Source organism: Myripristis murdjan, chromosome 22, assembly GCF_902150065.1.
Source record: "Myripristis murdjan chromosome 22, fMyrMur1.1, whole genome shotgun sequence".
NCBI lineage: Eukaryota > Metazoa > Chordata > Actinopteri > Holocentriformes > Holocentridae > Myripristis > Myripristis murdjan.
In genome coordinates this window covers 1248747-1274937 of record NC_044001.1, presented here as the reverse complement: position 1 = coordinate 1274937, position 26191 = coordinate 1248747, and the positions used below count along the sequence as shown (strand labels likewise).

General features: G+C 42.5%; 4 protein-coding genes across 4 annotated transcripts; all 4 read left to right on the top strand.

The window, feature by feature from the left end:
- The first annotated feature begins 121 nt into the window (after window positions 1–121).
- On the top strand, window positions 122–9189 carry LOC115380785 (E3 ubiquitin-protein ligase TRIM39-like). The gene is made up of 2 exons (XM_030081992.1): window positions 122–139; window positions 7752–9189. The coding sequence occupies exon 2, from the start codon at window positions 7759–7761 to the stop codon at window positions 9157–9159; it is 1401 nt and encodes a 466-aa protein (XP_029937852.1). The 5' UTR covers window positions 122–139; window positions 7752–7758; the 3' UTR covers window positions 9160–9189.
- Window positions 147–1573, top strand: LOC115380786 (nuclear factor 7, ovary-like). The gene has a single exon (XM_030081993.1). It carries the CDS (start codon window positions 169–171, stop codon window positions 1567–1569), a length of 1401 nt encoding a protein of 466 aa, XP_029937853.1. The 5' UTR covers window positions 147–168; the 3' UTR covers window positions 1570–1573.
- A 6485-nt stretch (window positions 9190–15674) lies between the features above and the next one.
- Window positions 15675–17081, top strand: LOC115380792 (E3 ubiquitin-protein ligase TRIM39-like). Its single transcript, XM_030081998.1, has one exon. The coding sequence runs from the start codon at window positions 15681–15683 to the stop codon at window positions 17079–17081; it is 1401 nt and encodes a 466-aa protein (XP_029937858.1). The 5' UTR covers window positions 15675–15680.
- Window positions 17082–23969: 6888 nt separating this feature from the next.
- LOC115380788 (E3 ubiquitin-protein ligase TRIM39-like) lies at window positions 23970–25361 on the top strand. The gene has a single exon (XM_030081995.1). The coding sequence runs from the start codon at window positions 23970–23972 to the stop codon at window positions 25359–25361; it is 1392 nt and encodes a 463-aa protein (XP_029937855.1).
- The last annotated feature ends 830 nt before the right edge of the window (window positions 25362–26191 follow it).

Sequence of the window (26191 nt, the reverse complement as noted above, 5' to 3'; positions counted from 1 at the left end):
CTGCTGACTCCTCACTGAACAGGAGTTTTAGCAAAGACACGACTCAAAGTGACTCAAAGTGAAAGTAACTCTCAGGAAACTTTTCAGAACAGGAAGTGATACCTCAACTGACTGACTTCCTGTTTGAACCGTCTGCCTGGTGAGTTTTTCTCTTCACTCAGAGACAAAATGGCTTCCAGATTAGAGGAGGATCTCTGCTGTCCTGTCTGCCATGACATCTATAAAGATCCTGTGCTCCTGTCATGTAGCCACAGCTTCTGCAAAGCCTGTCTGCAGAGCTGGTGGACAGAGAAACCAACTAAAGACTGTCCAGTTTGTGAGACACCATCTTCAAGGAAACATCCACCTTGTAACTTGGTGTTGAAGAACCTGTGTGAGGCCTTCTTACTGGAGAGAGATCAGAGAGCTTCAGCAGGGTCGGAGCTCCTCTGCAGTCTGCACTCTGAGAAACTCAAGCTCTTCTGTCTGGACCATCAGCAGCCAGTGTGTCTCGTCTGTCGAGATTCAAAGAAACACACCAACCACAAGTTCAGACCCATCGACGAAGCTGCTCAGGATCACAGAGAAGAACTTCAGAAATCACTGAAGCCCTTACAGGAGAAACTGGAGCTCTTTAATAAAGTCAAAGGAAACTGTGATGAAACAGCAGAGCACATTAAGGTCCAGGCCCGACGCACAGAGAGGCAGATTAAGGAGGAGTTTAAGAAGCTTCACCAGTTTCTCCAAGAGGAAGAGGAGGCCAGGATCACTGCTCTGAGGGAGGAAGAGGAGCAGAAGAGTCGGACGATGAAGGAGAAGACGGAGGCTCTGAGCAGAGAGATAGCAGCCCTTTCAGACACAATCAGAGCCATAGAGAAGGAGCTGAGAGCTGAAGACATCTCATTCCTGCACAACTACAAGGCTACAGTGGAGAGAGTCCAGCGCCCCCTGCTGGAGGATCCACAGCTGCTCTCAGGAGCTCTGATAGACGAGGCCAAACACCTGGGCAACCTGAGCTTCACCATCTGGGACAAGATGAAGGAGGTGGTCTCCTACACTCCTGTGGTTCTGGACCCCAACACTGCCCATCCAGTCCTCTTCCTGTCTGAAGATCTGACCAGTGTGAGACGAGGAGAGAGACAGAAACTTCCTGATAATCCAGAGAGGATTTACCTCTACTACGCTGTCCTGGGATCTGAGGGCTTCAACTCAGGGACTCACAGCTGGGATGTTGAGGTTCGAGACAATACATACTGGATCCTGGGTGTGATAGAAGAGTCTGTCCAGAGGAAGGGAAGCATACAATCTGAATCATGGAGAATATGGCTCTCTAATGGTAAATACTCAGCTCACTCCCCACAAGGTCACTGCACTTTTCTCCCAGTCCAGAAGAAGCTCCAGAGGATCAGAGTTCATCTGGACTGGAACAGAGGACAGCTGACATTCTCTGATCCTGATACTAACACACACATACACACCTTCACACACACTTTCACTGACAGGCTGTTTCCATACATTTACACCACAGAAAAACTCCCACTGAAGATTTTACCAGTGAAGGTCTCTGTGACTGTAGAACAGCACTGTTAGAAATAGATGACATCTATAATAATAACAACAGTAAACAACAACAATAAAAAACAACAACAAAATACTAAAAACACAAAATAATAAACCTAAAAAGAAATATCAAAGCAGTATGATTAAAATAATATGATTAAAGGCAAAACACACCAGAGAGAAAAAATCAATAAAAATATTAAACAAAAGGGGGAAATGCATCGATATTGATCTGTTCTCACAACATTCAAATGAATTCACTCATTTTGCTTGAGCTCAAAGCTCTAATTTGTTCAAGTGAATTCTCTCAGTATTTAGCCAGAGGTTTTCAAACTTTTTCATGTTCTGGACCCCCAAGTGGACTTTGAATAAACCAAAGACCTCCAGTTGAACTGATGTTGCTCTGTAGGGACCAGGGCCACACCTGAAGAAGAGATTTTGAATCTCAGTGAGTCTTCACCTGGTTAAATAAATGTTGAGTTATATCAAGAAATTTTTGTCCCATTTCTACACATTTAATCATAAGAAATGTGACATCAATCAATCATCATGATCACTGATTTGATGTTTAAATATATTGTTTATCATGATGAATGTAGTTATTAAATGGAGTTGATTTTTTTTTGTGGCGGGGGGGGGGGTGGGGGGGGGGGGTGGGGGGTATTTGCAAATTTTGATTTCTTTTGTTTTTGTTAATATTCTGGTAATTTTTTCAGCTTTTTTCTATTCTTAATTAATGTTCTTCAACTTTTTTGCTGTTTTTTTTTCTTCAACAAGTTCACTCGATTCTTTCAAAAACATGGGGAAAAAGTGATGTGTAAATTATAATAATACCCAGAAACTACCAAAAAAAAATTTACAAAAAATTTCAGTGAGTCTTCACCTGGTTAACTAAATGTTGAGTTATATCAAGTTTTTTTTTGCCCCATTTCAATCAATCATCATGATCACTGTTTTGATGCTTAAATATATTGTTTATCATTATGAATATAGATTTTAAATGAAGTGTTTCTTGCAAATTTTGATTTCTTTTGCTTTTGCTAATTTTCTCTTTTTCTAATTCTTTAGTAATGTTCCTCAAATTTGTTTTTTGTTTTTGTATAAGGATGTAACTGATTTTAAGGATGTATTGATGTTTTAAAATGTATTGATTTTATTGTAGCCTGTCAGTAAGGCTGTATTGATTATATCACTGTGTATGTGATGACACAGGATACCGTGGTCACCGGTGACTTGTCTGCTTGTGTTTGTCTTCCTTGAAAAGAGGAACACAATGGAAACAAGTCAACAAGTCATCCTTTACCTTTGTTGTGTTATATTTTTGTTGCAGGGTATGACATTTATCTTTATTTTTTGATGTGTTGTGTTTAATCTCAACTGGCTTTGTTTACAGACTCAGCTCAACAGTTCATGTACTAAAGGCCATGCATCCATTTGAGAGAATAAATCAGAACCTCATAGTTTGTCATTCAACATCTTCAACATGCAGACCATCCTGGACTTCAGTGATCTACTGTCCTTACAAAAAACAACATTATTTTAATTCAATGCTGTCGTTTTACTCAAAAGGAGGAGTAACATAAATCAGTTGGTTTCAAATTGAGTATAACTTTGATTAATCTGCTAAATCCTTGAAAAGCAGCTGATTGTGTAAGTTAGCACTGTCATCTTCAACCTGATTTGGACTATTTTCAGTGACTGTTTGGTAGCTTTGCATGTAAAAACAATAAAACTGATTGCCTTTTGAAGTCCATGTGTGTGTTTTGTGTTGTATGAATTTGCTGCTTGTGTCTGATGGTTGTGTGGAGCTGCTGGCTGGACGACAAACTGCCCCTGGAGGATCAGGAAGACATCCTTGATCCTTGAGAATGAAGGTCGGGGGGAAACATGTTGGTATTTCCTGGCTGTGATGTCAGCAGTGATGTCATCATGTTCGGGTTCTGCTGACTCAACAAGCTTTCTGACTGGGTTCTCAGTGTTATTGATATTAAACATGAAAGCACTTTTACTGTTAACAGCAGTTCAAACTCCTCACACTGAAACACACTCAGTGCAAAAATCCAAAAGCTGCACTGACACTTAATGAGCACAGTAAGTTAGTAATAATACAATATTTCCCCACTCATAAGCATGGTTGTAAACTAGAGCTGCAACAATTAGTCAATTAATTGATTGGTCCAATAACACAAATCAATCAGCAATGCGACAGCCAGCACTCCCATAAAAACACTGTATGATGCTGAGTCGATGTGGGTTAACTGGAAAAATAAGGAGGAACATGGAGGAAAGGTTTGCCAATATGATCTCTGTTGTTTAAGAACTAAAGTCAAAGTCCAATAAAAAAGTCCAATAAAACCAAAGCGAGGCTGCCTAGCAACAGTGGTCGCTCCCCACAACTACAGCAGGAAAATATTTTTAGGGATGTTTTCCGACGTGTTTTCATCTGGTCAACCCCCCGTCTCCCAACCTGGCTTGTCTGCTGCGACTTGACTTCCAGATTTCCTACATTTCCCAGAATGCTTTTCAGCAGACCTTAAAGCAGGGCTGTGATCTTGTTGCTCCAGTTGTGGGTTTGAAGTTGAGCTTGAGAGAAAGATGATAGTGCCATCAAAGTGACAGTTTTCACAGTTTAGACAAACTGAAACTATAAAAGTCACCCTGTTCCTCACAGCTCTGCTTGTTGCTGCATTGCTTTCTGGGCTATAGAGGCTGCTGCATTGCATTCTGGTCTATGAGCTGCTCCTGTATGGTTGTTGAACAAAATGGCGACTCTAGAAAGAGGGCGTGGCTCTTTGATTGAGAGAATCTGACACCAAAACCTGAAGTTGACTGCTGATTTCTTCCAGCCCAAAACATTTTCTGACATGGAGCTGGAAACATCGGGACGTTCTCACTCCTCAACAACTTCAGTCTGACATTATCGGGTTTTTACATGAATCACAAGATTCACACCTCCAGCTTTTCAAAAATGTGATACCTGACCTGTTGGTAAGATAATGCTAGGCAAGGCAAAGATTATTTATATAGTAATCATAATAATAATAATAATAATAATAATAATAATAAATCTAATTTGTATCGCACTTTTCTAAGTACTCAAAGACGTTTTACAAAAGCAGACACACAAATGAAAAATACGGGGCGGGGATGACATAGGGACATGGTCAGATTATGTAGGTGATCTTGAAGAGGTGGGTTTTAAGTTGAGTTTTAAAGGAGGTGAGTGTGTCACAGTTCTGGATGTTCACGGGCAGGGAGTCCCAGAGGGTTGGGGCGGCAAAGGAGAAGGCTCTGTCCCCCGAGGTGCGGTACTTGGTCTTGGTGATGGGGTGAGGAGGTTGGCATCAGCTGATCGGAGGCGGCGAGTGAGGGAGTGGCGATGTAGGAGATCAGTCAGGTATGAGGGGTTGAGGTTGTTCAGGGCTTTGTAGGTGATGAGGAGGATCTTGAAGTTGATGCGTTGCTGTATGGGGAGCCAGTGAAGGTGACGGAGGATGGGAGTGATGTGTTCTCTGGAGCGGGAGTGGGCAAGCAGCCGGACAGTTGAGTTCTGAACGTGTTGTAGTTTTTGGAGGTCGGTGGAAGGGAGTCCATAGAGGATACTGTTGCAGTAGTCTAGTCTGGAGGTGGTGAAGGCGTGGATGAGTGTTTCAGCGGCTGAGGAGGAAAGGGTGGGACGGAGGTGTACAATGTTGGTGGAAGAGGTGGAAGAAAGATGTTTTGGTGATGTGGTTAATGTGTGACTTGAAGGAGAGGGTGGGGTCCATGATGATGCTGAGGTTTCGGGCCAGGGGGGAAGGAGTGACTGAGTGACCATCGATGGAGAGTGAGAAGTTCTGGGAGGAGGGGAGGAGGGATTTTGGGCCAAAGATGATGGTTTCCATTTTATTGCAGTTGAGTTTTAGGAAGTTGTTGTTCATCCAGGTTTTTATGTAAGTGAGACAGTCGGTGAGGGTGGAGACAATGGTGGGAGTGATGGCTTTGGTGGAGATGTACAGCTGGGTATCGTCGGCATAACAGTGGAAATGTAAACCATAGCGGCGGATGATGTGACCAAGTGGGAGGATGTACAGGATGAAGAGAGTGGGACCGAGCACCGAGCCTTGAGGGACTCCGTGTGAGATTGGGGTGATGTGGGATTTGTGGTGATTGATGGAGATGTAGTGGAATCTGTCTGACAGGTAGGAGGCGAACCAGGAGAGCGCAGAATCGGTGATGCCAATGGATTGCAGGCGACGGAGGAGGATGGAGAGATTGATGGTGTCGAAAGCTGCACTGAGGTTGAGGAGGAGGAGGAGAATGGTGAGGGAGCCGGAATCAGAGGAGAGTAGGAGGTCGTTGGTGACTTTGAGCAGGGCTGTGGTGAGAACGGAAACCAGATTGGAATTTTTCATACAGGTTGTTGGAGAGGAGGAATTTCTTAAAGTTGGGTTGCAACTGCTCTTTCCAGTATTTTTGAAAGGAATGGGAGATTGGAGATGGGTCTGAAGTTGTTGGGGTTGTCGGGGTCCAGGCCAGGTTTTTTGAGGAGAGGAGTAATGGCAGCAAGCTTAAGAGGCAGGGGAACAGTGCCAGAGGTAAGGGAGGAGTTGATGGTGTATAGCAGAAGGAGGAGGGTTTGGATGTAACTTGAACTGCATTAATGGTTCATTAATTAATTCAAATAAGTCAAAATGATCCCGAGCAGAGCAGCTAGAAGGGATGCTGTCATTTGTCCAGTGCAGTCTTGAAGCCTCTGTCGCATTTTAGATTTGCAGTGGATCTGAAAACGTGTCGTCGGTCATATTTTCCCATTTTTCAGTGTTAAATGATGGTTTTCTGTGGACTGAACTCAGCGCCTCACAAGTCAGGCTGTCATTGCTGATTTATGCTTGTTGTTGTTTTTTCTCACCGTCACCAAGACAATTTCCTGCTCATGTTTCATATGTAGAAAATAAAGTGATTCTCACTGTTACTGTGAAGCAAATTACAGTTCCTTTTTTATTGTGTGAAAACTGCAAGTCCTGCACTCTGCTTCCTTTTTTATCATTCATCTAGTTTTGTCACAGATTTTTAAGCTTTATTATATATTATTTTCATTCCTTATTACCTATTTGCATCCGATTTGTATTGCTTTAATATGACTTATTTATATATTATAATGTATTATGTTTCTTTAATTTGGTCTATTTGAAGTTATATATTTTATTCATTTATTATCTGAATATTTAACCTTTCATTCATTTTTTATTATTTTTCATATTATACTTTTGTTGTTTTATTTGAACAGACTGGGGCAACACACCTGCAAGCCTTAAGAAAAAACAGAAACTTACGGGTTTTCATGTTTTTAAGTGAGAAATGATTTGTAGTGTGGTTCTTGCATCACTTTTTAGCCTCAGAGAAAGAAAAGAGGAGCTGCAGAAAGGAGACTTCTCCACCACTGAAGTCCCAGGAAAACATGACTACAATACGACCACTGGCCTAACATGTTTCAACAGGAGCTTTTCAACTGATTTCTGAGCAACACTGCCACCTACAGGAGAGGAAGCAGCACTGACACAACCCACCCTGACTGCACTGACAAACCAGGAATTAGAAGTTGTCATTCTTCCACTGCTCACCGAGGAGACATGCACACACACACATTGAGAGACAGACAGTAAGATTCAGCTTTAGAGTTAACCCACGACTTCCACTGAGGGAGCAACTACAGGAGGAATTCTTGGAACACTGGGAACACTGGACCTTCAACCTGCGTCTGACTCCTCACTGAACAGCAATAAGTAACTTTCACAAGGCGTCTCACAAGGCATGTACAATATTTTATTACCTTTTCATTTGGTTGAATGTAATTTATTAGTGTGTCTTGTGTTTCCCACCGTTCTGTGTTGTTGGCTACGTTTTCTATTTAAGTTGATTACAGCTGTGTGAGGCACAAATGCTCAAGTCAAATTTCCCCTCAGGGACAAATAAATATATCTCATCATATATTATCTTATATTATCTAATCTGATATTATTTTAACTTTCAGGGAACTTGGAAACACTAGAAAAAATGCAACCTGCTGCTGACTCCTCACTGAACCGGAGTTTTAGAAAAGACACGACTCAAAGTGACTCAAAGTGAAAGTAACTCTCAGGAAACTTTCCTGAGGAGGAAGTGATACCTCAACTGACTGACTGACTTCCTGTTTGAACCGTCTGCCTGGTGAGTTTTTCCTCTTCACTCAGACACAAAATGGCTTCCAGATCAGAGGAGGATCTCTGCTGTCCTGTCTGCCATGACATCTTTAAAGATCCTGTGCTCCTGTCATGCAGCCACAGCTTCTGTAAAGCCTGTCTGCAGAGCTGGTGGACAGAGAAACCAACAAAAGACTGTCCAGTTTGTCAGAGAAGATCTTCAAAGAGTGATCCACCTTGTAACTTGGTGTTGAAGAACCTGTGTGAGGCCTTCTTACTGCAGAGAGATCAGAGAGCTTCAGCAGGGTCAGAGCTCCTCTGCAGTCTGCACTCTGATAAACTCAGGCTCTTCTGTCTGGACCATCAGGAGCCAGTGTGTCTTGTCTGTCTGCATTCAAACAAACACACCAACCACAAGTTCAGACCCATCGATGAAGCTGCTCAGGATCACAGAGAAGAACTTCAGAAATCACTGAAGCCCTTACAGGAGAAACTGGAGCTCTTTAATAAAGTCAAAGGAAACTGTGATCCAACAGCAGAGCACATTAAGGTCCAGGCCCGATGCACAGAGAGGCAGATTAAGGAGGAGTTTAAGAAGCTTCACCAGTTTCTCCAAGAGGAAGAGGAGGCCAGGATCACCGCTCTGAGGGAGGAAGAGGAGCAGAAGAGTCGGATGATGAAGGAGAAGACGGAGGCTCTGAGCAGAGAGATAGCAGCCCTTTCAGACACAATCAGAGCCATAGAGAAGGAGCTGAGAGCTGAAGACGTCTCATTTCTGTACAACTACAAGGCTACAGTGGAGAGAGTCCAGCGCCCCCTGCTGGAGGATCCACAGCTGCTCTCAGGAGCTCTGATAGACGAGGCCAAACATCTGGGCAACCTGAGCTTCACTGTCTGGGACAAGATGAAGGAGGTGGTCTCCTACACTCCTGTGGTTCTGGACCCCAACACTGTCTATCCAGAACTCTTCCTGTCTGAAGATCTGACCAGTGTGAGACGAGGAGAGAGACAGAAACTTCCTGTTAATCCAGAGAGATTTGACCGCTACAGCGCTGTTCTGGGATCTGAGGGCTTCAACTCAGGGACTCACAGCTGGGATGTTGAGGTTGGAGATAGTGCAGCCTGGGTCCTGGGTGTGATAGAAGAGTCTGTCCAGAGGAAGGGAAGCAAACTAACTGGATTATGGAGAATAGGGTTCTATAAAGGTAAATACAAAGCAGGCTCCCTACCAGGTCCCATCACTGTTCTCAGAGTTCAGAAGAAGCTCCAGAGGATCAGAGTTCATCTGGACTGGAACAGAGGACAGCTGACATTCTCTGATCCTGATACTAACACACACATACACACCTTCACACACACTTTCACTGACAGGCTGTTTCCACTCATTAACACCATAGAAACACTCCCACTGAAGATTTTACCAGTGAAGGTCTCTGTGACTGTAGAACAGCACCGTTAGAAATAGATGACATCTATAACAACAACAACAACAATAAACAACAACAGTAAAAAAAAAAAAAAAAAAAAAAATATATATATATATATATATATATATGTATATACATATATATATATACATATATATATATATATATATATATATATATATATATATATATATATATATATATATATATGTATATATGTACAGTACAGGCCAAAAGTTTGGACACACCTTCTCATTCAATGTGTTTTCTTTATTTTCATGACTATTTACATTGTAGATTCTAACTGAAGGAATCAAAACTATGAATGAACACGTGGAGTTATGTACTTAACAAAAAAAAGGTGAAATAACTGAAAACATGTTTTATATTCTAGTTACTTCAAAATAGCCACCCTTTGCTCTGATTACTGCTTTGCACACTCACTGGCAGTGAGTCTTCACCTGGTTAAATAAATGTTGAGTTCTATTAAATTTTTTGCCCCATTTCTAAACATTTAAACACAAGAAATGTGACATCAATCAATCATCATGATCACTGATTTGATGCTTAAATATACTGTTTATCATTATTAATATCATTTTTAAATGAAGTTCTTTTTTAATTTAATTTGAATCTGAATCAAAATTTTTGATTAATATTCCTGAACTTTTTTGCTGTTGTTTTCATGAGCAAGTTCACTCGATTCTTTCTAAAACATGGAGAAAATGTGATGTGTAAATTACCAAGAAATGACCAGAAAATTTACAAAAAAATACATCTTTTGAAAAATGAGTCTGTCTTATCTGATGATGTGAAGAGTTCAGTTGATTCTGTTGTTTTTATTCTGGGTTCTTAGAGTTTCTCTCCACTGGAACTCAAGTTTGATCATTTCAGCTCCAGCAGATCAAATTTGTGCTGAGTAAGGCCCATTTGTTGTTGTTCCACTTTCAGTTCAGCCTCACTTTGACTACACCTGTACTACATGGTGCAGTAGCGCCCCCAAGTGGATTAAACCTGAACTTCACACAGCTCCAACTGAACCAGTCAGAAAACAGGGTGTGTGTGTGTGTGTGTGTGTGTGTGTGTGTGTGTTGGCTGTGTCTGATGAAGTGGCCACACAAAGATGAGAGTGGCTTTTTGTTGTTGTTGTATTAGGATGTAACTGATTTTAAGGATGTGTTGATGTTTTAAAATGTATTGATTTTATTGTAGCCTGTCAGTAAGGCTGTATTGATTATATCACTGCGTATGTGATGACACAGGGTACCGTGGTCATCGGTGACTTGTCTGCTTGTGTTTGCCTTCCTTCAAAAGAGGAACACAATGGAAACAAGTCAATAAGTCATCCTTTACCTTTGTTGTGTTATGTATTTGTTGCAGGGTATGGCATTTTATCTTTATTTTTCGATGCATCAAATAAATCAAATCAAAATCTCAGCTGACTTTGTTTACAGACTCAGCTCAACAGTTCATGTACTAAAGGCTATGCATCCATTTGAGAGAATAAATCAGAACCTCATAGTTTGTGGTTCAACATCTTCAACATGCAGACCATCCTGGACTTCAGTGATCTACTGTCCTTACAAAAAAACAACAACATTATTTTAATTCAATGCTGTCATTTTACTCAAAAGGGGGAGGAAAATAAACATCAGTTGGTTTTAAGTATATATAGAGTATAACTTTGAATAATCTGCTAAATCCTCGAAAAGCAGCTGATTGTGTAAGTTAGCACTGTCATCTTCAACCTGATTTGGACTATTTTCAGTGACTGTTTGGTAGCTTTGCATGTAAAAACAATAAAACTGATTGCCTTTTGAAGTCCATGTGTGTGTTTTGTGTTGTATGAATTTGCTGCTTGTGTCTGATGGTTGTGTGGAGCTGCTGGCTGGACGACAAACTGCCCCTGGAGGATCAGGAAGACATCCTTGATCCTTGAGAATGAAGGTCGGAGGGGAACATGTTGGTATTTCCTGGCTGTGATGTCAGCAGTGATGTCATCATGTTCGGGTTCTGCTGACTCAACAAGCTTTCTGACTGGGTTCTCAGTGTTATTGATATTAAACATGAAAGCAGTTTTCCTGTTAACAGCAGTTCAAACTCCTCACACTGAAACACACTCAGTGTAAAAATCCAAAAGCTGCACTGACACTTAATGAGCACAGTAAGTTAGTAATAATACAATATTTCCCCACTCATGAACATGATTGTAAACTAGAGCTGCAACAATTAGTCACTGAATTGATTGGTCCAATGACAAAAATCAATCAGCAATGCCACAGCCAGCGCTCCCATGAAAACACTGTATGATGCTGAGTTGGTGTGGGTTAACTGGAAAAATAAGGAGGAACATGGAGGAAAGGTTTGCCAATATGATCTCTGTTGTTTAAGAACTAAAGACAAAGTCAAATAAAAAAGTCCAATAAAATTTCAGTCTGACATTATCGGGGTTTTACATCAGAGGATTCACAACTCCAGCTTTTGAAAAATATGATACCTGACCTGTTGGTATGATAATGCTAGACAAGGCAAAGATTATTTATATAATAATAATAATAAAAATAATAAATCAAATTTATATAGCACTTTTCTAAGTACTCAAAGACTCTTTACAAAAGCAGACACCCAAACAAAAAAGACAAGTAAGCAGTAAGGTGTGGGAGTGTGTGTGTGTGTGTGTGTGTGTGTGGGTGGGGGGTGGGGGTGGGGGTGGGGGGGGGGGGGGTGATGATGTAGGGTGACGATCAGATGTCTAGGTGATCTTGAAGAGGTGGGTTTTGAGTTGAGTTTTAAATGAGGTGAGTGAGTTCCGGATGTCGAGGGGCAGAGAGTCCCAGAGGGTTGAGGCGGCGATGGAGAAGGCTTTGTCCCCCGAGGTGTGGTACTTGGTCTTGGTAATGGGGTGAGAAGGTTGGTGTCAGCTGAGCAGAGGCGGTGAGTGGGGGAGTGGCGATGTAGGAGATCAGCCAGGTATGAGGGGGCAAGGTTGTTCAGAGCTTTGTAGGTGATGATGAGGAGGATCTTGAAGTTGATGTGTTGCTGTATGGGGAGCCAGTGAAGGTGACGGAGGATGGGAGTGATGTGTTCTCTGGAGCGGGAGTGGGAGAGCAGCCGGACAGTTGAGTTCTGAACGTGTTGTAGTTTTTGGAGGTCGGTGGAAGGGAGGGCATAGAGGATACTGTTGCAGTAGTCTAGTCTGGAGGTGATGAAGGCGTGGATGAGTGTTTCAGTGACTGAGGAGGAAAGGGTGGGACGGAGGTGTGCAATGTTGCGGAGGTGGAAAAAAGATGTTTTGGTGATGTGGTTGATGTGGCTTTGGTTGAGATGTACAGCTGGGTATCATTGGCGTAACAGTGGAAATGTAATCCATAGCAGCGGATGATGTGACCAAGTGGGAGGATGTACAGGATGAAGAGAGTGGGACCGAGCACCGAGCCTTGAGGGACTCCGGGTGAGATTGGGGTGATGTGGGATTTGTGGTGATTGATGGAGATGTAGTGGAATCTGTCTGACAGGTAGGAGGCAAACCAGGAGAGCGCAGAATCGGTGATGCCAAAGGACTGCAGGCGACGGAGGAGGATGGAGTGATTGATGGTGTCGAAGGCTGCATTGAGGTTGAGGAGGAGGAGAATCATGAGGGAGCCGGAATCAGAGGAGAGTAGGAGGTCACTGGTGACTTTGAGCAGGGCTGTGGTGAGAACGGAAACCAGATAGGAATTTTTCATACAGGTTGTTGGAGAGGAGGAATTTCTTAAGTTGGGTTGCGATGGCTCTTTCTAGTATTTTTGAAAGGAATGGGAGATTGGAGATGGGTCTGAAGTTGTTGGGGTTGTCGGGGTCCAGGCCAGGTTTTTTGAGGAGAGGAGTAATGGCAGCAAGCTTAAGAGGCAGGGGAACGGTGCCCGAGGTAAGGGAGGAGTTGATGGTGTCAGTGATGAGTGGGGCGAGAGAGGTGAGACAGGCTTTGACAAGGGCTGAGGGGATGGGGTCCAGTGGGCAAGTGGATGATTTCATGCCGGAGAGTAGTTTGGAGAGGTCAGCTGTGGTTATGGGTGAGAAGAAGGGAATGTGGTGGTCAGTGGGCGGGGGAGGTGCAGGCTCCAGGTCAGGGGTGATGGCAGAAGAGGTGGCTAACTAGTTATGGATGTTTTCGATTTTGGAATGGAAGAATGATCGGAAGATGTTGCATTTCTCCAGCGTGAATGAGGGTGAGATGTTGTCCTGGGGTTTGAGGAGTTTATTTATAGTAGAAAACAGGATGTGGGGGTTGGAGGATCCAGAGTGAAGGATGCGGGAGTAGAAGGTGGAGCGGGCTTTGTTGAGAGAAGATTGATACAGCGTGTTGTTGTAAATGTTGGCAAGGTCCAAGGGGGCTGGGTTAAAAGGGAGGGTGAGGTCAGAGAGAGTGTTTGATCTGCAGGTGGAGAGAGAGGTTGGACAGATGGACTTTGGAAAGGTTATTGTGTGGTCTTGTTTGAGTTGGCGCGGTGGGAATGTCAATGACCATTGGGATAGCCAGATGGTCGGAGATGGTGAGGTCGGTGCTGGAGATGTTGTGGATATGGAGACCAGTAGAACAAACCAGGTCCAAGATGTGTCCACGGCTGTGGGTGAGGAAGTTGATGTGTTGGGTGAAGTTGAAGCAGTTAAGTAAGTCCATTTCTACAGCACATTTCAAACACTATGGTCGCACAGAATGCTGTGCACAAAAGGCAGAAATACATAAAAATACAAAATAAAGACAAAACAGCCACCAGTTTCAATTACAAAACTAAAACGTGATGGCAGGCATTGGAAGCAAAGGAAATCAAAAGTGGAGAGCCATGAAATGTAAAAGTGCTATTAAATTCATATAAAAGGTCCAATCAAACTATGGGGTGGATATAGCACAAAGAGGAGGGTTTGGATGTAACTTTAACTGCATTAACGGTTCCTTAATTAATTCAAATGAATCAAAATGATCCCGAGTGGAGCAGCTAGAAGGGATGCTGTCATTTGTCCAGTGCAGTCGTGAAGCCTCTGTCGCATTTTAGATTTGCAGTGGATCTGAAAACGTGTCGTCTGTCATATTTTCCCATTTTTTGGTGTTAAATGATGGTTTTCTGTGGACTGAACTCAGCGCCTCACAAGTCAGGCTGTCATTGCTGATTTATGCTTGTTGTTGTTGTTTCTCACCTTCACCAAGACAATTCCCTGCTCATGTTTCATATGTAGAAAATAAAATGATTCTCACTGTTACTCTGAAGCAAATTACAGTGTGGTGTTTTTTATTGTGTGAAAACTGCAAGTCCTGCACTCTGCTTCCTTTTTTATCATTCATCTAGTTTTGTCACAGATTTTTAAGCTTTATTATATATTATTTTCATTCCTTGTTACCTATTTGCATCCGATTTGTATTGCTTTAATATGACTTATTTATATATTATAATGTATTATGTTTCTTTAATTTGGTCTATTTGAAGTTATATATTTTATTCATTTATTATCTGAATATTTAACCTTTCATTCATTTTTATTATTTTTCATATTATACTTTTGTTGTTTTATTTGAACAGACTGGGTCAACACACCTGCAAGCATTAAGAAAAAACAGAAACTTACGGGTTTTCATGTTTTTAAGTGAGAAATGATTTGTAGTGTGGTTCTTGCATCAATTTTTAGCCTCAGAGAAAGAAAAGAGGAGCTGCAGAAAGGAGACTTCTCCACCACTGGAGTCCCAGGAAAACACGACTACAATACGACCACTGGCCTGACATGTTTCAACAGGAGCTTTTCAAGTGATTTCTGAGCAACACTGCCACCTACAGGAGAGGAAGCAGCACTGACACAACCCACCCTGACTGCACTGACAAACCAGGGAACAGAAGCTGTCATTCTTCCACTGCTCACCGAGGAGACACACACACACACACACACACACACACACACACACACACCGAGAGACAGACGATAAGATTCAGCTTCAGAGTTAACCTACGACTTCCACTGAGGGAGCAACTACAGGAGGGATACTGGGAACACTGGGAATACTGGACCTTCAACCTGCTGCTGACTCCTCACTGAACAGCAGTTTTAGAAAAGCCACGACTCAAAGTGACTCAAAAGTGAAAGTAACTTTCACAAGGCATCTCATAAGGCATGTACAATATTTTATTACCTTTTCATTTTGTTGAATGTAATTTATTAGTGTGTCTTGTGTTTCCCACTGTTCTGTGTTGTTGGCTACGTTTTTTATTTAAGTTGATTACAGCTGTGTGAGGCACGAATGCTCAGGTCAAATTTCCCCTCAGGGACAATAAAATATATATTATCTTATATTATCTTATCTGATATTATCTTAACTTTCAGGGAAATTGGAAATACTACAAACACTGCAACCTGCTGCTGACTCCTCACTGAACAGGAGTTTTAGAAAAGACATGACTCAAAGTGACTCAAAGTGAAAGTAACTCTCAGGAAACTTTCCAGAACAGGGAGTGTTACCATGACTGACTGACTGGTATCCAGTGTGGCCGGTGTACCTGGTGAGTTTTTCTCTTCACTCAGAGACAAAATGGCTTCCAGATCAGAGGAGGATCTCTGCTGTCCTGTCTGCCATGACGTCTTTAAAGATCCTGTGGTCCTGTCATGTAGCCACAGCTTCTGTAAAGCCTGTCTGCAGACCTGGTGGACAGAGAAACCAACTAAAGACTGTCCAGTTTGTCAGAGAAGATCTTCAAGGAAACATCCACCTTGTAACTTGGTGTTGAAGAACCTGTGTGAGGCCTTCTTACTGGAGAGAGATCAGAGAGCCTCAGCAGGGTCAGAGCTCCTCTGCAGTCTGCACTCTGAGAAACTCAGGCTCTTCTGTCTGGACCATCAGCAGCCAGTGTGTCTCGTCTGTCTGCATTCAAAGAAACACACCGACCACAAGTTCAGACCCATCGACGAAGCTGCTCAGGATCACAGAGAAGAACTTCAGAAATCACTGAAGCCCTTACAGGAGAAACTGGAGCTCTTTAATGAAGTCAAAGGAAACTGTGATCAAACAGCAGAGCACATTAAGGTCCAGGCCCGACGCACAGAGAGGCAGATTAAGGAGGAGTTTAAGAAGCTTCACCAGTTTCTCCAAGAGGAAGAGGAGGCCAGGATCGCCGCTCTGAGGGAGGAAGAGGAGCAGAAGAGTCGGACGATGAAGGAGAAGACGGAGGCTCTGAGCAGAGAGATAGCAGCCCTTTCAGACACAATCAGAGCCACAGAGAAGGAGCTGAGAGTTGAAGACGTCTCATTCCTACACAACTACAAGGCTACAGTGGAGAGAGTCCAGCGCCCCCTGCTGGAGGATCCACAGCTGCTCTCAGGAGCTCTGATAGACGAGGCCAAACACCTGGGCAACCTGAGCTTCACCGTCTGGGACAAGATGAAGGAGGTGGTCTCCTACACTCCTGTGGTTCTGGACCCCAACACTGCCCATCCAGTCCTCTTCCTGTCTGAAGATCTGACCAGTGTGAGACGAGGAGAGAGACAGAAACTTCCTGATAATCCAGAGAGGATTTACCTTTACTCCGCTGTCCTGGGATCTGAGGGCTTCAACTCAGGGACTCACAGCTGGGATGTTGAGGTTGGAGACAATACATACTGGATCCTGGGTGTGATAGAAGAGTCTGTCCCAAGGAAGGGAAACATACTATCTGAATCATGGAGAATATGGTTCGATGAAGGTAAATACTCAGCACGCTCCACATCAGGTCCAGTCACTGATCTCCCAGTTCAGAAGAAGCTCCAGAGGATTAGAGTTCATCTGGACTGGAACAGAGGACAGCTGACATTCTCTGATCCTGATACTAACACACACATACACACCTTCACACACACTTTCACTAAGAGGCTGTTTCCATACATTTACACCAAAGAAACACTACCACTGAAGATTTTACCAGTGAAGGTCTCTGTGACTGTAGAACAGCACTGTTAGAAATAGATGACATCAATAACAACAACAACAGTAAACAACAACAATAAAAAAACAACAAAATACTAAAAACACAAAACAATAAACCTAAAAAGAAATATCAAAGCAGTATGATTAAAATAAAATGATTAAAGGCAAAACACACCGGAGAGAAAAAATCAATAAATATATCAAACAAAAGGGGGAAATGCATCAATATTAATCTGTTCTCACAACATTCAAATGAATTCATTCATTTTGCTTCAGCTCAAAGCTCTAATTTGTTCAAGTGAATTCTCTCAGTATTTAGCCCAGAGGTTTTCAAACTTGTTCATGTTCTGGACCCCCAAGTGGACTTTGAATAAACCAAAGACCTCCAGTTGAACTGATGTTGATCTGTAGGGACCAGGGCCACACCTGAAGAAGAGATTTTGAATCTCAGTGAGTCTTCACCTGGTTAAATAAATGTTGAGTTATATCAAGACATTTTTGTCCCATTTCTAAACATTTAAACACAAGAAATGTGACATCAATCAATCATCATGATCACTGATTTGATGCTTAAATATATTGTTTATCATGATGAATGTAGTTATTAAATGGAGTTGATTTTGGGGGTGGGGGGGTATTTTCAAATTTTGTTAATATTCTTGTAATTTTCTCAGTTTAATTAATGTTCCTCAAGTTTTTTGCTGTTTTTTTTCTTCAGCAAGTTCACTCGATTCTTTCAAAAACATGGGGAAAAGGTGATGTGTAAATTACCAAGAAATTACCAAAAAAATTTACAAAAAATTTCAGTGAGTCTCAGTGAGTCTTCACCTGGTTAACTAAATGTTGAGTTATATCAACGTTTTTTTTTTTTGCCCCATTTCAATCAATCATCATGATCACTGTTTTGATGCTTAACTATATTGTTTATCATTATGAATATAGATTTTAAATGAAGTTTTCTTGCAAATTTTGATTTCTTTTGCTTTTGCTAATTTTCTCTTTTTCTAATTCTTTCGTGATGTTCCTCAACTTTTTTTTTTCTTTTTTGTATAAGGATGTAACTGATTTTAAGGATGTATTGATGTTTTAAAATGTATTGATTTTATTGTAGCCTGTCAGTAAGGCTGTATTGATTATATCACTGCATATGTGATGACACAGGGTACCGTGGTCACCGGTGACTTGTCTGCTTGTGTTTGTCTTCCTTGAAAAGAGGAACACAATGGAAACAAGTCAATAAGTCATCCTTTACCTTTGTTGTGTTATATTTTTGTTGCAGGGTATGGCATTTTATCTTTATTTTTTGATGTGTTGTGTTTAATCTCAACTGACTTTGTTTACAGACTCAGCTCAACAGTTGATGTACTAAAGGCTATGCATCCATTTGAGAGAATAAATCAGAACCTCATAGTTTGTCATTCAACATCTTCAACATGCAGACCATCCTGGACTTCAGTGATCTACTGTCCTTACAAAAAACAACATTATTTTAATTCAATGCTGTCATTTTACTCAAAAGGAGGAGTAACATAAATATCAGTTGGTTTCAAATTGAGTATAACTTTGATTAATCTGCTAAATCCTTGAAAAGCAGCTGATTGTGTAAGTTAGCACTGTCATCTTCAACCTGATTTGGACTATTTTCAGTGACTGTTTGGTAGCTTTGCATGTAAAAACAATAAAACTGATTGCCTTTTGAAGTCCATGTGTGTGTTTTGTGTTGTATGAATTTGCTGCTTGTGTCTGATGGTTGTGTGGAGCTGCTGGCTGGACGACAAACTGCCCCTGGAGGATCAGGAAGACATCCTTGATCCTTGAGAATGAAGGTCGGAGGGGAACATGTGGGTGTTCCTGGCTGTGATGTCAGCAGTGATGTCATCATGTTCGGGTTCTGCTGACTAAACAAGCTTTCTGACTGGGTTCTCAACATGAAAGCAGTTATACTGTTAACAGCAGTAACAACACTGAAACACACTCAGTGCAAAAATCCAAAAGCTGCACAGACACTTAATGAGCACAGTAAGTTAGTAATAATACAATATTTCCCCACTCATCAGCATGGTTGTAAACTAGAGCTGCAACAATTAGTCAATGAATTGATTGGTCCAATGACACAAATCAATCAGCAATGCGACAGCCAGCGCTCCCATAAAAACACTGTATGATGCTGAGTCGGTGTGGGTTAACTGGAAAAATAAGGAGGAACATGGAGGAAAGGTTTGCCAATATGATCTCTGTTGTTTAAGAACTAAAGTCAAAGTCCAATAAAAAAGTCCAATAAAACCAAAGCGAGGCTGCCTAGCAACAGTGGTCGCTCCCCACAACTACAGCAGGAAAATATTTTTAGGGATGTTTTCCGACATGTTTTCATCTGGTCAGCCCCCCGTCTCCCAACCTGGCTTGTCTGCTGCGACTTGACTTCCAGATTTCCTACATTTCCCAGAATGCTTTTCAGCAGACCTTAAAGCAGGGCTGTGATCTTGTTGCTCCAGTCGTGGGTTTGAAGTTGAGCTTGAGAGAAAGATGATAGTGCCATCAAAGTGACAGTTTTCACAGTTTAGACAAACTGAAACTGAAAAAGTCACCCTGTTCCTCACAGCTCAGCTTGTTGCTGCATTGCATTCTGGGCTATGGAGGCTGCTGCACTGCATTCTGGTCTATGAGCTGCTCCTGTATGGCTGTTGAACAAAATGGCGGCTCTAGAAAGAGGGCGTGGCTCTTTGATTGAGAGAATCTGACACCAAAACCTGAAGTTGACTGCTGATTTCTTCCAGCCCAAAACATTTTCTGACATGGAGCTGGAAACATCGGGACTTTCTGACTCCTCAGCAACTTCAGTCTGACATTATCGGGTTTTTACATGAATCAGAGGATTCACAACTCCAGCTTTTCAAAAATGTGATACCTGACCTGTTGGTAAGATAATACTAGGCAACGCAAAGATTATTTCTACAATAATAATAGTAATAATAATAATAATGATGATTCAAATTTTATAGCACTTTTCTAAGTACTCAAAGACGCTTTACAAAAGCAGACACAAACGAAAAAGACAAGTAAGCAGTAAGGTGGGGCGGGGGTGACGTAGGGGGAAGGTCAGATGTTGCAGGTGATCTTGAAGAGGTGGGTTTTGAGTTGAGTTTTAAATGAGGTGAGTGTGTCAGAGTTCCAGATGTCGAGGGGCAGGGAGTCCCAGAGGGTTGGGGCGGCAAAGGAGAAGGCTCTGTCCCCCAAGGTGCAGTACTTGGTCTTGGTGATGGGGTGAGGAGGTTGGCGTCAGCTGAGCAGAGGTGGTGAGTGGGGGAGTGGCGATGTAGGAGATCAGTCAGGTATGAGGGGTTGAGGTTGTTCAGGGCTTTGTAGGTGATGAGGAGGATCTTGAAGTTGATGCATTGCTGTATGGGGAGCCAGTGAAGGTGACGGAGGATGGGAGTGATGTGTTCTCTGGAGCGGGAGTGGGTGAGCAGCCGGGCAAGCTGAGTTCTGAACGTGTTGGAGTTTTTGGAGGTCGGTGGAAGGGAGGCCATAGAGGATACTGTTGCAGTAGTCTAGTCTGGAGGTGATGAAGGCGTGGATGAGTGTTTCAGCAGCTGAGGAGGAAAGGGTGGGACAGAGGCGTGCAATGTTGCGGAGGTGGAAGAAAGATGTTTTGGTGACGTGGTTGATGTGCGACTTGAAGGAGAGGGTGGGGTCCATGATGATGCCGAGGTTTCGGGCCAGGGGGGAGGGAGTGACTGAGTGACCATCGATGGAGAGTGAGAAGTTCTGGGAGGAGGGATTTTGGGCCAAAGATGATGGTTTCCGTTTTCTTGCAGTTGAGTTTTAGGAAGTTGTTGTTCATCCAGATTTTTATGTCAGTGAGACAGTCGGTGAGGGTGGAGACAATGGTGGGAGTGATGGCTTCGGTGGAGATGTACAGCTGGGTATCATCGGCGTAACAGTGGAAATGTAAACCATAGTGGCGGATGATGTGACCAAGTGGGAGGATGTACAGGATAAAGAGAGTGGGACCGAGCACCGAGCCTTGAGGGACTCCGGGTGAGATTGGGGTGATGTGGGATTTGTGGTGATTGATGGAGATGTAGTGGAATCTGTCTGACAGGTAGGAGGCGAACCAGGAGAGTGCAGAATTGGTGATGCCAAAGGACTGCAGGAGACGGAGGAGGATGGAGTGATTGATGGTGTCGAAAGCTGCACTGAGGTCGAGGAGAATGGTGAGGGAGCTGGAATCAGAGGAGAGTAGGAGGTCGTTGGTGATTTTGCGCAGGGCTGTGGTGAGTACGGAAACCAGATAGGAATTTTCATACAGGTTGTTGGAGAGGAGGAATTTCTTAACTTGGGTTGCAACGGCTCTTTCCAGTATTTTTGAAAGGAATGGGAGATTGGAGATGGGTCTGAAGTTGTTGGGGTTGTCGGGGTCCAGGCCAGGTTTTTTTTTGAGGAGAGGAGTAATGGCAGCAAGCTTAAGAGGCAGGGGAACGGTGCCAGAGGTAAGGGAGGAGTTGATGGTGTCAGTGATGAGTGGGGCGAGAGAGGTGAGACAGGCTTTGACAAGGGCCGAGGGGAAGGGGTCCAGGTGGTGGTCAGTGGGCGGGGGAGGTGCAGGCTCCAGGTCAGGGGTGATGGCAGAAGAGGTGGCTCACTGGTTATGGATGTTTTTGATTTTGGAATGGAAGAATGATAGGAAGTTGCTGCATTTTTCCGGCGTGAATGAGGGCGAGATGTTGTCCTGGGGTTTGAGGAGTTTATTTATGGTAGAAAACAGGGTGCGAGGGTTGTAGGATCCAGAGTGAAGGATGCAGGAGTAGAAGGTAGAGCGGGCTTTGTTGAGAGAAGATTGAAAAAGAGTGTTGTTGTAAATGTTGACAACATCCAAGGGGGCTGAGTTAGAAGGGAGGGTGAGGTCAGAGAGAGTGTTTGATATTCAGGTGGAGAGAGAGGCCGGACAGATAGACTTTGGGAAGGTTATTGTGTGGTCTTGTTTGAGTCGGGGCGGCGGGAATGTCAATGACCATTGTGATGGCCAGATGGTCGGAGATGGTGAGGTCGGTGCTGGAGATGTTGTGGATATGGAGGCCAGTAGAACAAACCAGGTCCAAGATGTGTCCACGGCTGTGGGTGAGGAAGTTGATGTGTTGGTTGAAGTTGAAGCAGTTAAGTAAGTCCATTTCTACAGCACATTTCAAACACCATGGTCTCACAAAATGCTGTGCACAAAAGGCAGAAATACATAAAAATACAACATAATAAAGACAAAACAGCGACCAGTTTCAATTACAAAACTAATACATTATGGCAGGCATTCGAAGCAAAAGAAATCAAAAGTGGAGTGCCATGAAATGTAAAAGTGCTATTAAATTCATATAAAAGGTCCAATCAAACTATGGGGTGGATATAGCAGAATGAGGAGGGTTTGGATGTAACTTGAACTGCATTAATGGTTCATTAATTAATTCAAATAAGTCAAAATGATCCCTAGCAGAGCAGCTAGAAGGGATGCTGTCATTTGTCCAGTGCAGTCGTGAAGCCTCCGTCAAATTTTAGATTTGCAGTGGATCTGAAAATGTGTCGTCGGTCATATTTTCCCATTTTTTGGTGTTAAATGATGGTTTTCTGTGGACTGAACTCAGCGCCTCACAAGTCAGGCTGTCATTACTGATTTATGGTTGTTGTTGTTTCTCACCGTCACCAAGACAATTTCCTGCTCATGTTTCATTTGTAGAAAATAAAGTGATTCTCACTGTTACTGTGAAGCAAACTACAGTGTGTTTTTTTATTGTGTGAAAACTGCAAGTCCTGCACTCTGCTTCCTTTGTTTTTTATCATTCATTTAGTTTTGTCACAGATTTTTAAGCTTTATTATATATTATTTGCATTGTTTATTACGTATTTGCATCCAATTTGTATTGCTTTAATATGACATAGTAATATATTATAATGTATTATGTTTATTTTATTTTATTCTGTCTATTTAAAGTTATATATTTTCTTTATTTATTATCTGAATATTTAATGATTCATTTATTTTTATTATTTTTTCATATTATATTGTTGTTGTTTTTATTTGAACAGACTGGGTCAACACACCTGCGAGCATTAAGAAGAAACAGAAATGTACAGGTTTCATGTTTTTAAAGTGAGAAATGATTTGTAGTGTGGTTCTTCCATCACTTTTTAGCCTCAGAGAAAGAAAAGAGGAGCTGCAGAAAGGAGACTTGTCCACCACTGAAGTCCCAGGAAAACACGACTACAATACGACCACTGGCCTAACATGTTTCAACAGGAGCTTTTAAACTGATTTCTGAGCAACACTGCCACCTACAGGAGAGGAAGCAGCACTGACACAACCCACCCTGACTGCACTGACAAAACAGGAAACAGAAGCTGTCATTCTTCCACTGCTCACCGAGTAGACACACACACACACACACACACACACACACACACACACACACACACACACAGAAGATAAGATTCAGCCTCAGAGTTAACCCAAGACTTCCACTGAGGGAGCAACTACAGGAGGGATACTGGGAATACTGGACCTCCAACCTGCTGCTGACTCCTCACTGAACAGCAGTTTTAGAAAAGCCACGACTCAAAGTGACTCAAAAGTGAAAGTAACTTTCACAAGGCGTCTCACAAGGCATGTACAATATTTTATTACCTTTTCATTTTGTTGAATGTAATTTATTAGTGTGTCTTGTGTTTCCCACTGTTCTGTGTTGCTACGTTTTCTATTTAAGTTGATTACAGCTGTGTGAGGCACGAATGCTCAAGTCAAATTTCCCGTCAGAGCCAATAAAATATATCATATCTTTATCTTAACTTTCCAGAACATTGAGTGTTACCACGACTGACTGACTGACTTCCTGTTTGAACCGTCTGCCTGGCGAGTTTTTCTCTTCACTCAGAGACAAAATGGCTTCCAGATCAGAGGAGGATCTCTGCTGTCCTGTCTGCCATGACATCTTTAAAGATCCTGTGCTCCTGTCATGTAGCCACAGCTTCTGTAAAGCCTGTCTGCAGAGCTGGTGGACAGAGAAACCAACAAAAGACTGTCCAGTTTGTCAGAGAAGATCTTCAAAGGATCCACCTCTTAACTTGGCACTGAAGAACCTGTGTGAGACCTTCTTACTGGAGAGAGATCAGAGAGCTTCAGCAGGGTCAGAGCTCCTCTGCAGTCTGCACTCTGAGAAACTCAGGCTTTTCTGTCTGGACCATCAGCAGCCAGTGTGTCTCGTCTGTCGAGATTCAAACAAACACACCGACCACAAGTTCAGACCCATCGACGAAGCTGCTCAGGATCACAGAGAAGAACTTCAGAAATCACTGAAGCCCTTACAGGAGAAACTGAAGGTCTTTAATAAAATCAAAGGAAACTGTGATCAAACAGCAGAGCACATTAAGGTCCAGGCCCGACGCACAGAGAGGCAGATTAAGGAGGAGTTTAAGAAGCTTCACCAGTTTCTCCAAGAGGAAGAGGAGGCCAGGATCAGCGCTCTGAGGGAGGAAGAGGAGCAGAAGAGTTGGACGATGAAGGAGAAGACGGAGGCTCTGAGCAGAGAGATAGCAGCCCTTTCAGACACAATCAGAGCCATAGAGAAGGAGCTGAGAGCTGAAGACGTCTCATTCCTGCACAACTACAAGGCTACAGTGGAAAGAGTCCAGCGCCCCCTGCTGGAGGATCCACAGCTGCTCTCAGGAGCTCTGATAGACGAGGCCAAACACCTGGGTAACCGGAGCTTCACCGTCTGGGACAAGATGAAGGAGGTGGTTTCCTACACTCCTGTGGTTCTGGACCCTAACACTGGACATCCAGAACTCTTCCTGTCTGAAGATCTGACCAGTGTGAGACTGGGAGAGGAGCAGAAACTTCCTGACATTCCAGAGAGATTTGACTTCCACTGCTCTGTCCTGGGATCTGAGGGCTACAACTCAGGGACTCACAGCTGGGATGTTGAGGTTGGAGACAGTACAGACTGGGAACTGGGTGTGATAGAAGAGTCTGTCCAGAGGAAGGGAAGCATACGATCTGGATTATGGAGAATAGAGTTGTATAAAAGTAAATACTCAGCACACTCCCCATCTGGTCCAATCACTGATCTCCCAGTTCAGAAGAAGTTCCAGAGGATCAGAGTTCATCTGGACTGGAACAGAGGACAGCTGACATTCTCTGATCCTGATACTAACACACACATACACACCTTCACACACACTTTCACTGACAGGCTGTTTCCATACATTTACACCGGAGAGACACTGAAGATTTTACCAGTGAAGGTCTCTGTGACTGTAGAACAGCACCGTTAGAAATAGATAACATCTATAACAACAACAACAATAAACAACAACAACAGTAAAAAATAACAAAATTATAAGAACACAAAACAATAAACATAAAATATCAAAGCAGTATGATTAAAATAATATGATTAATGATTTACAACATTCAAATGAATTCAGTCATTTTGCTTCAGCTCAAAGCTCTAATTTGTTCAAGTGAATTCTCTCAGTATTTAGCCCAGAGGTTTTCAAACCTTTTCATGTTCTGGACCCCCAAGTGGACTTTGAATAAATCAAAGTCCTCCAGTTGAACTGATGTTGCCCTGTAGGGACCAGGGCCACACCTGAAGAAGAGATTTTGAATCTCAGTGAGTCTTCACCTGGTTAAATAAATGTTGAGTTATATCAAGACATTTTTTGCCCCATTTCAATCAATCATCATGATCACTGATTTGATGCTTAATCCTCCTGTTATGTTCAAATTTACAAACATCTTTTATTTTTGGGGTCAATTTGACCCCAACAGTTTAAACCTCAACAAAATTATTCTAACTAAAATTGTTACCAAAGTTTATTTGTCAGGTACTTTATATAAAGCCCTTTATATAATACATAACCCCACATACATCCAGCATTCCTATTACGCCACTATGGAAAAATATTCAAATCACCATAAAATCTCACTGATTGATCTAAAATTGGAAAGAAATATTAATTTTTGGTGTTTTAATGGCTTTAAAAGTACAGATTTTTGTTATTTATAACCGATGTGTTACAAAGTGTGTACAGGAAATTGAAAACATATCATCATGTGAATTTCATGTTTAACCGGTAGCACCCATGACATTAGGAAAACT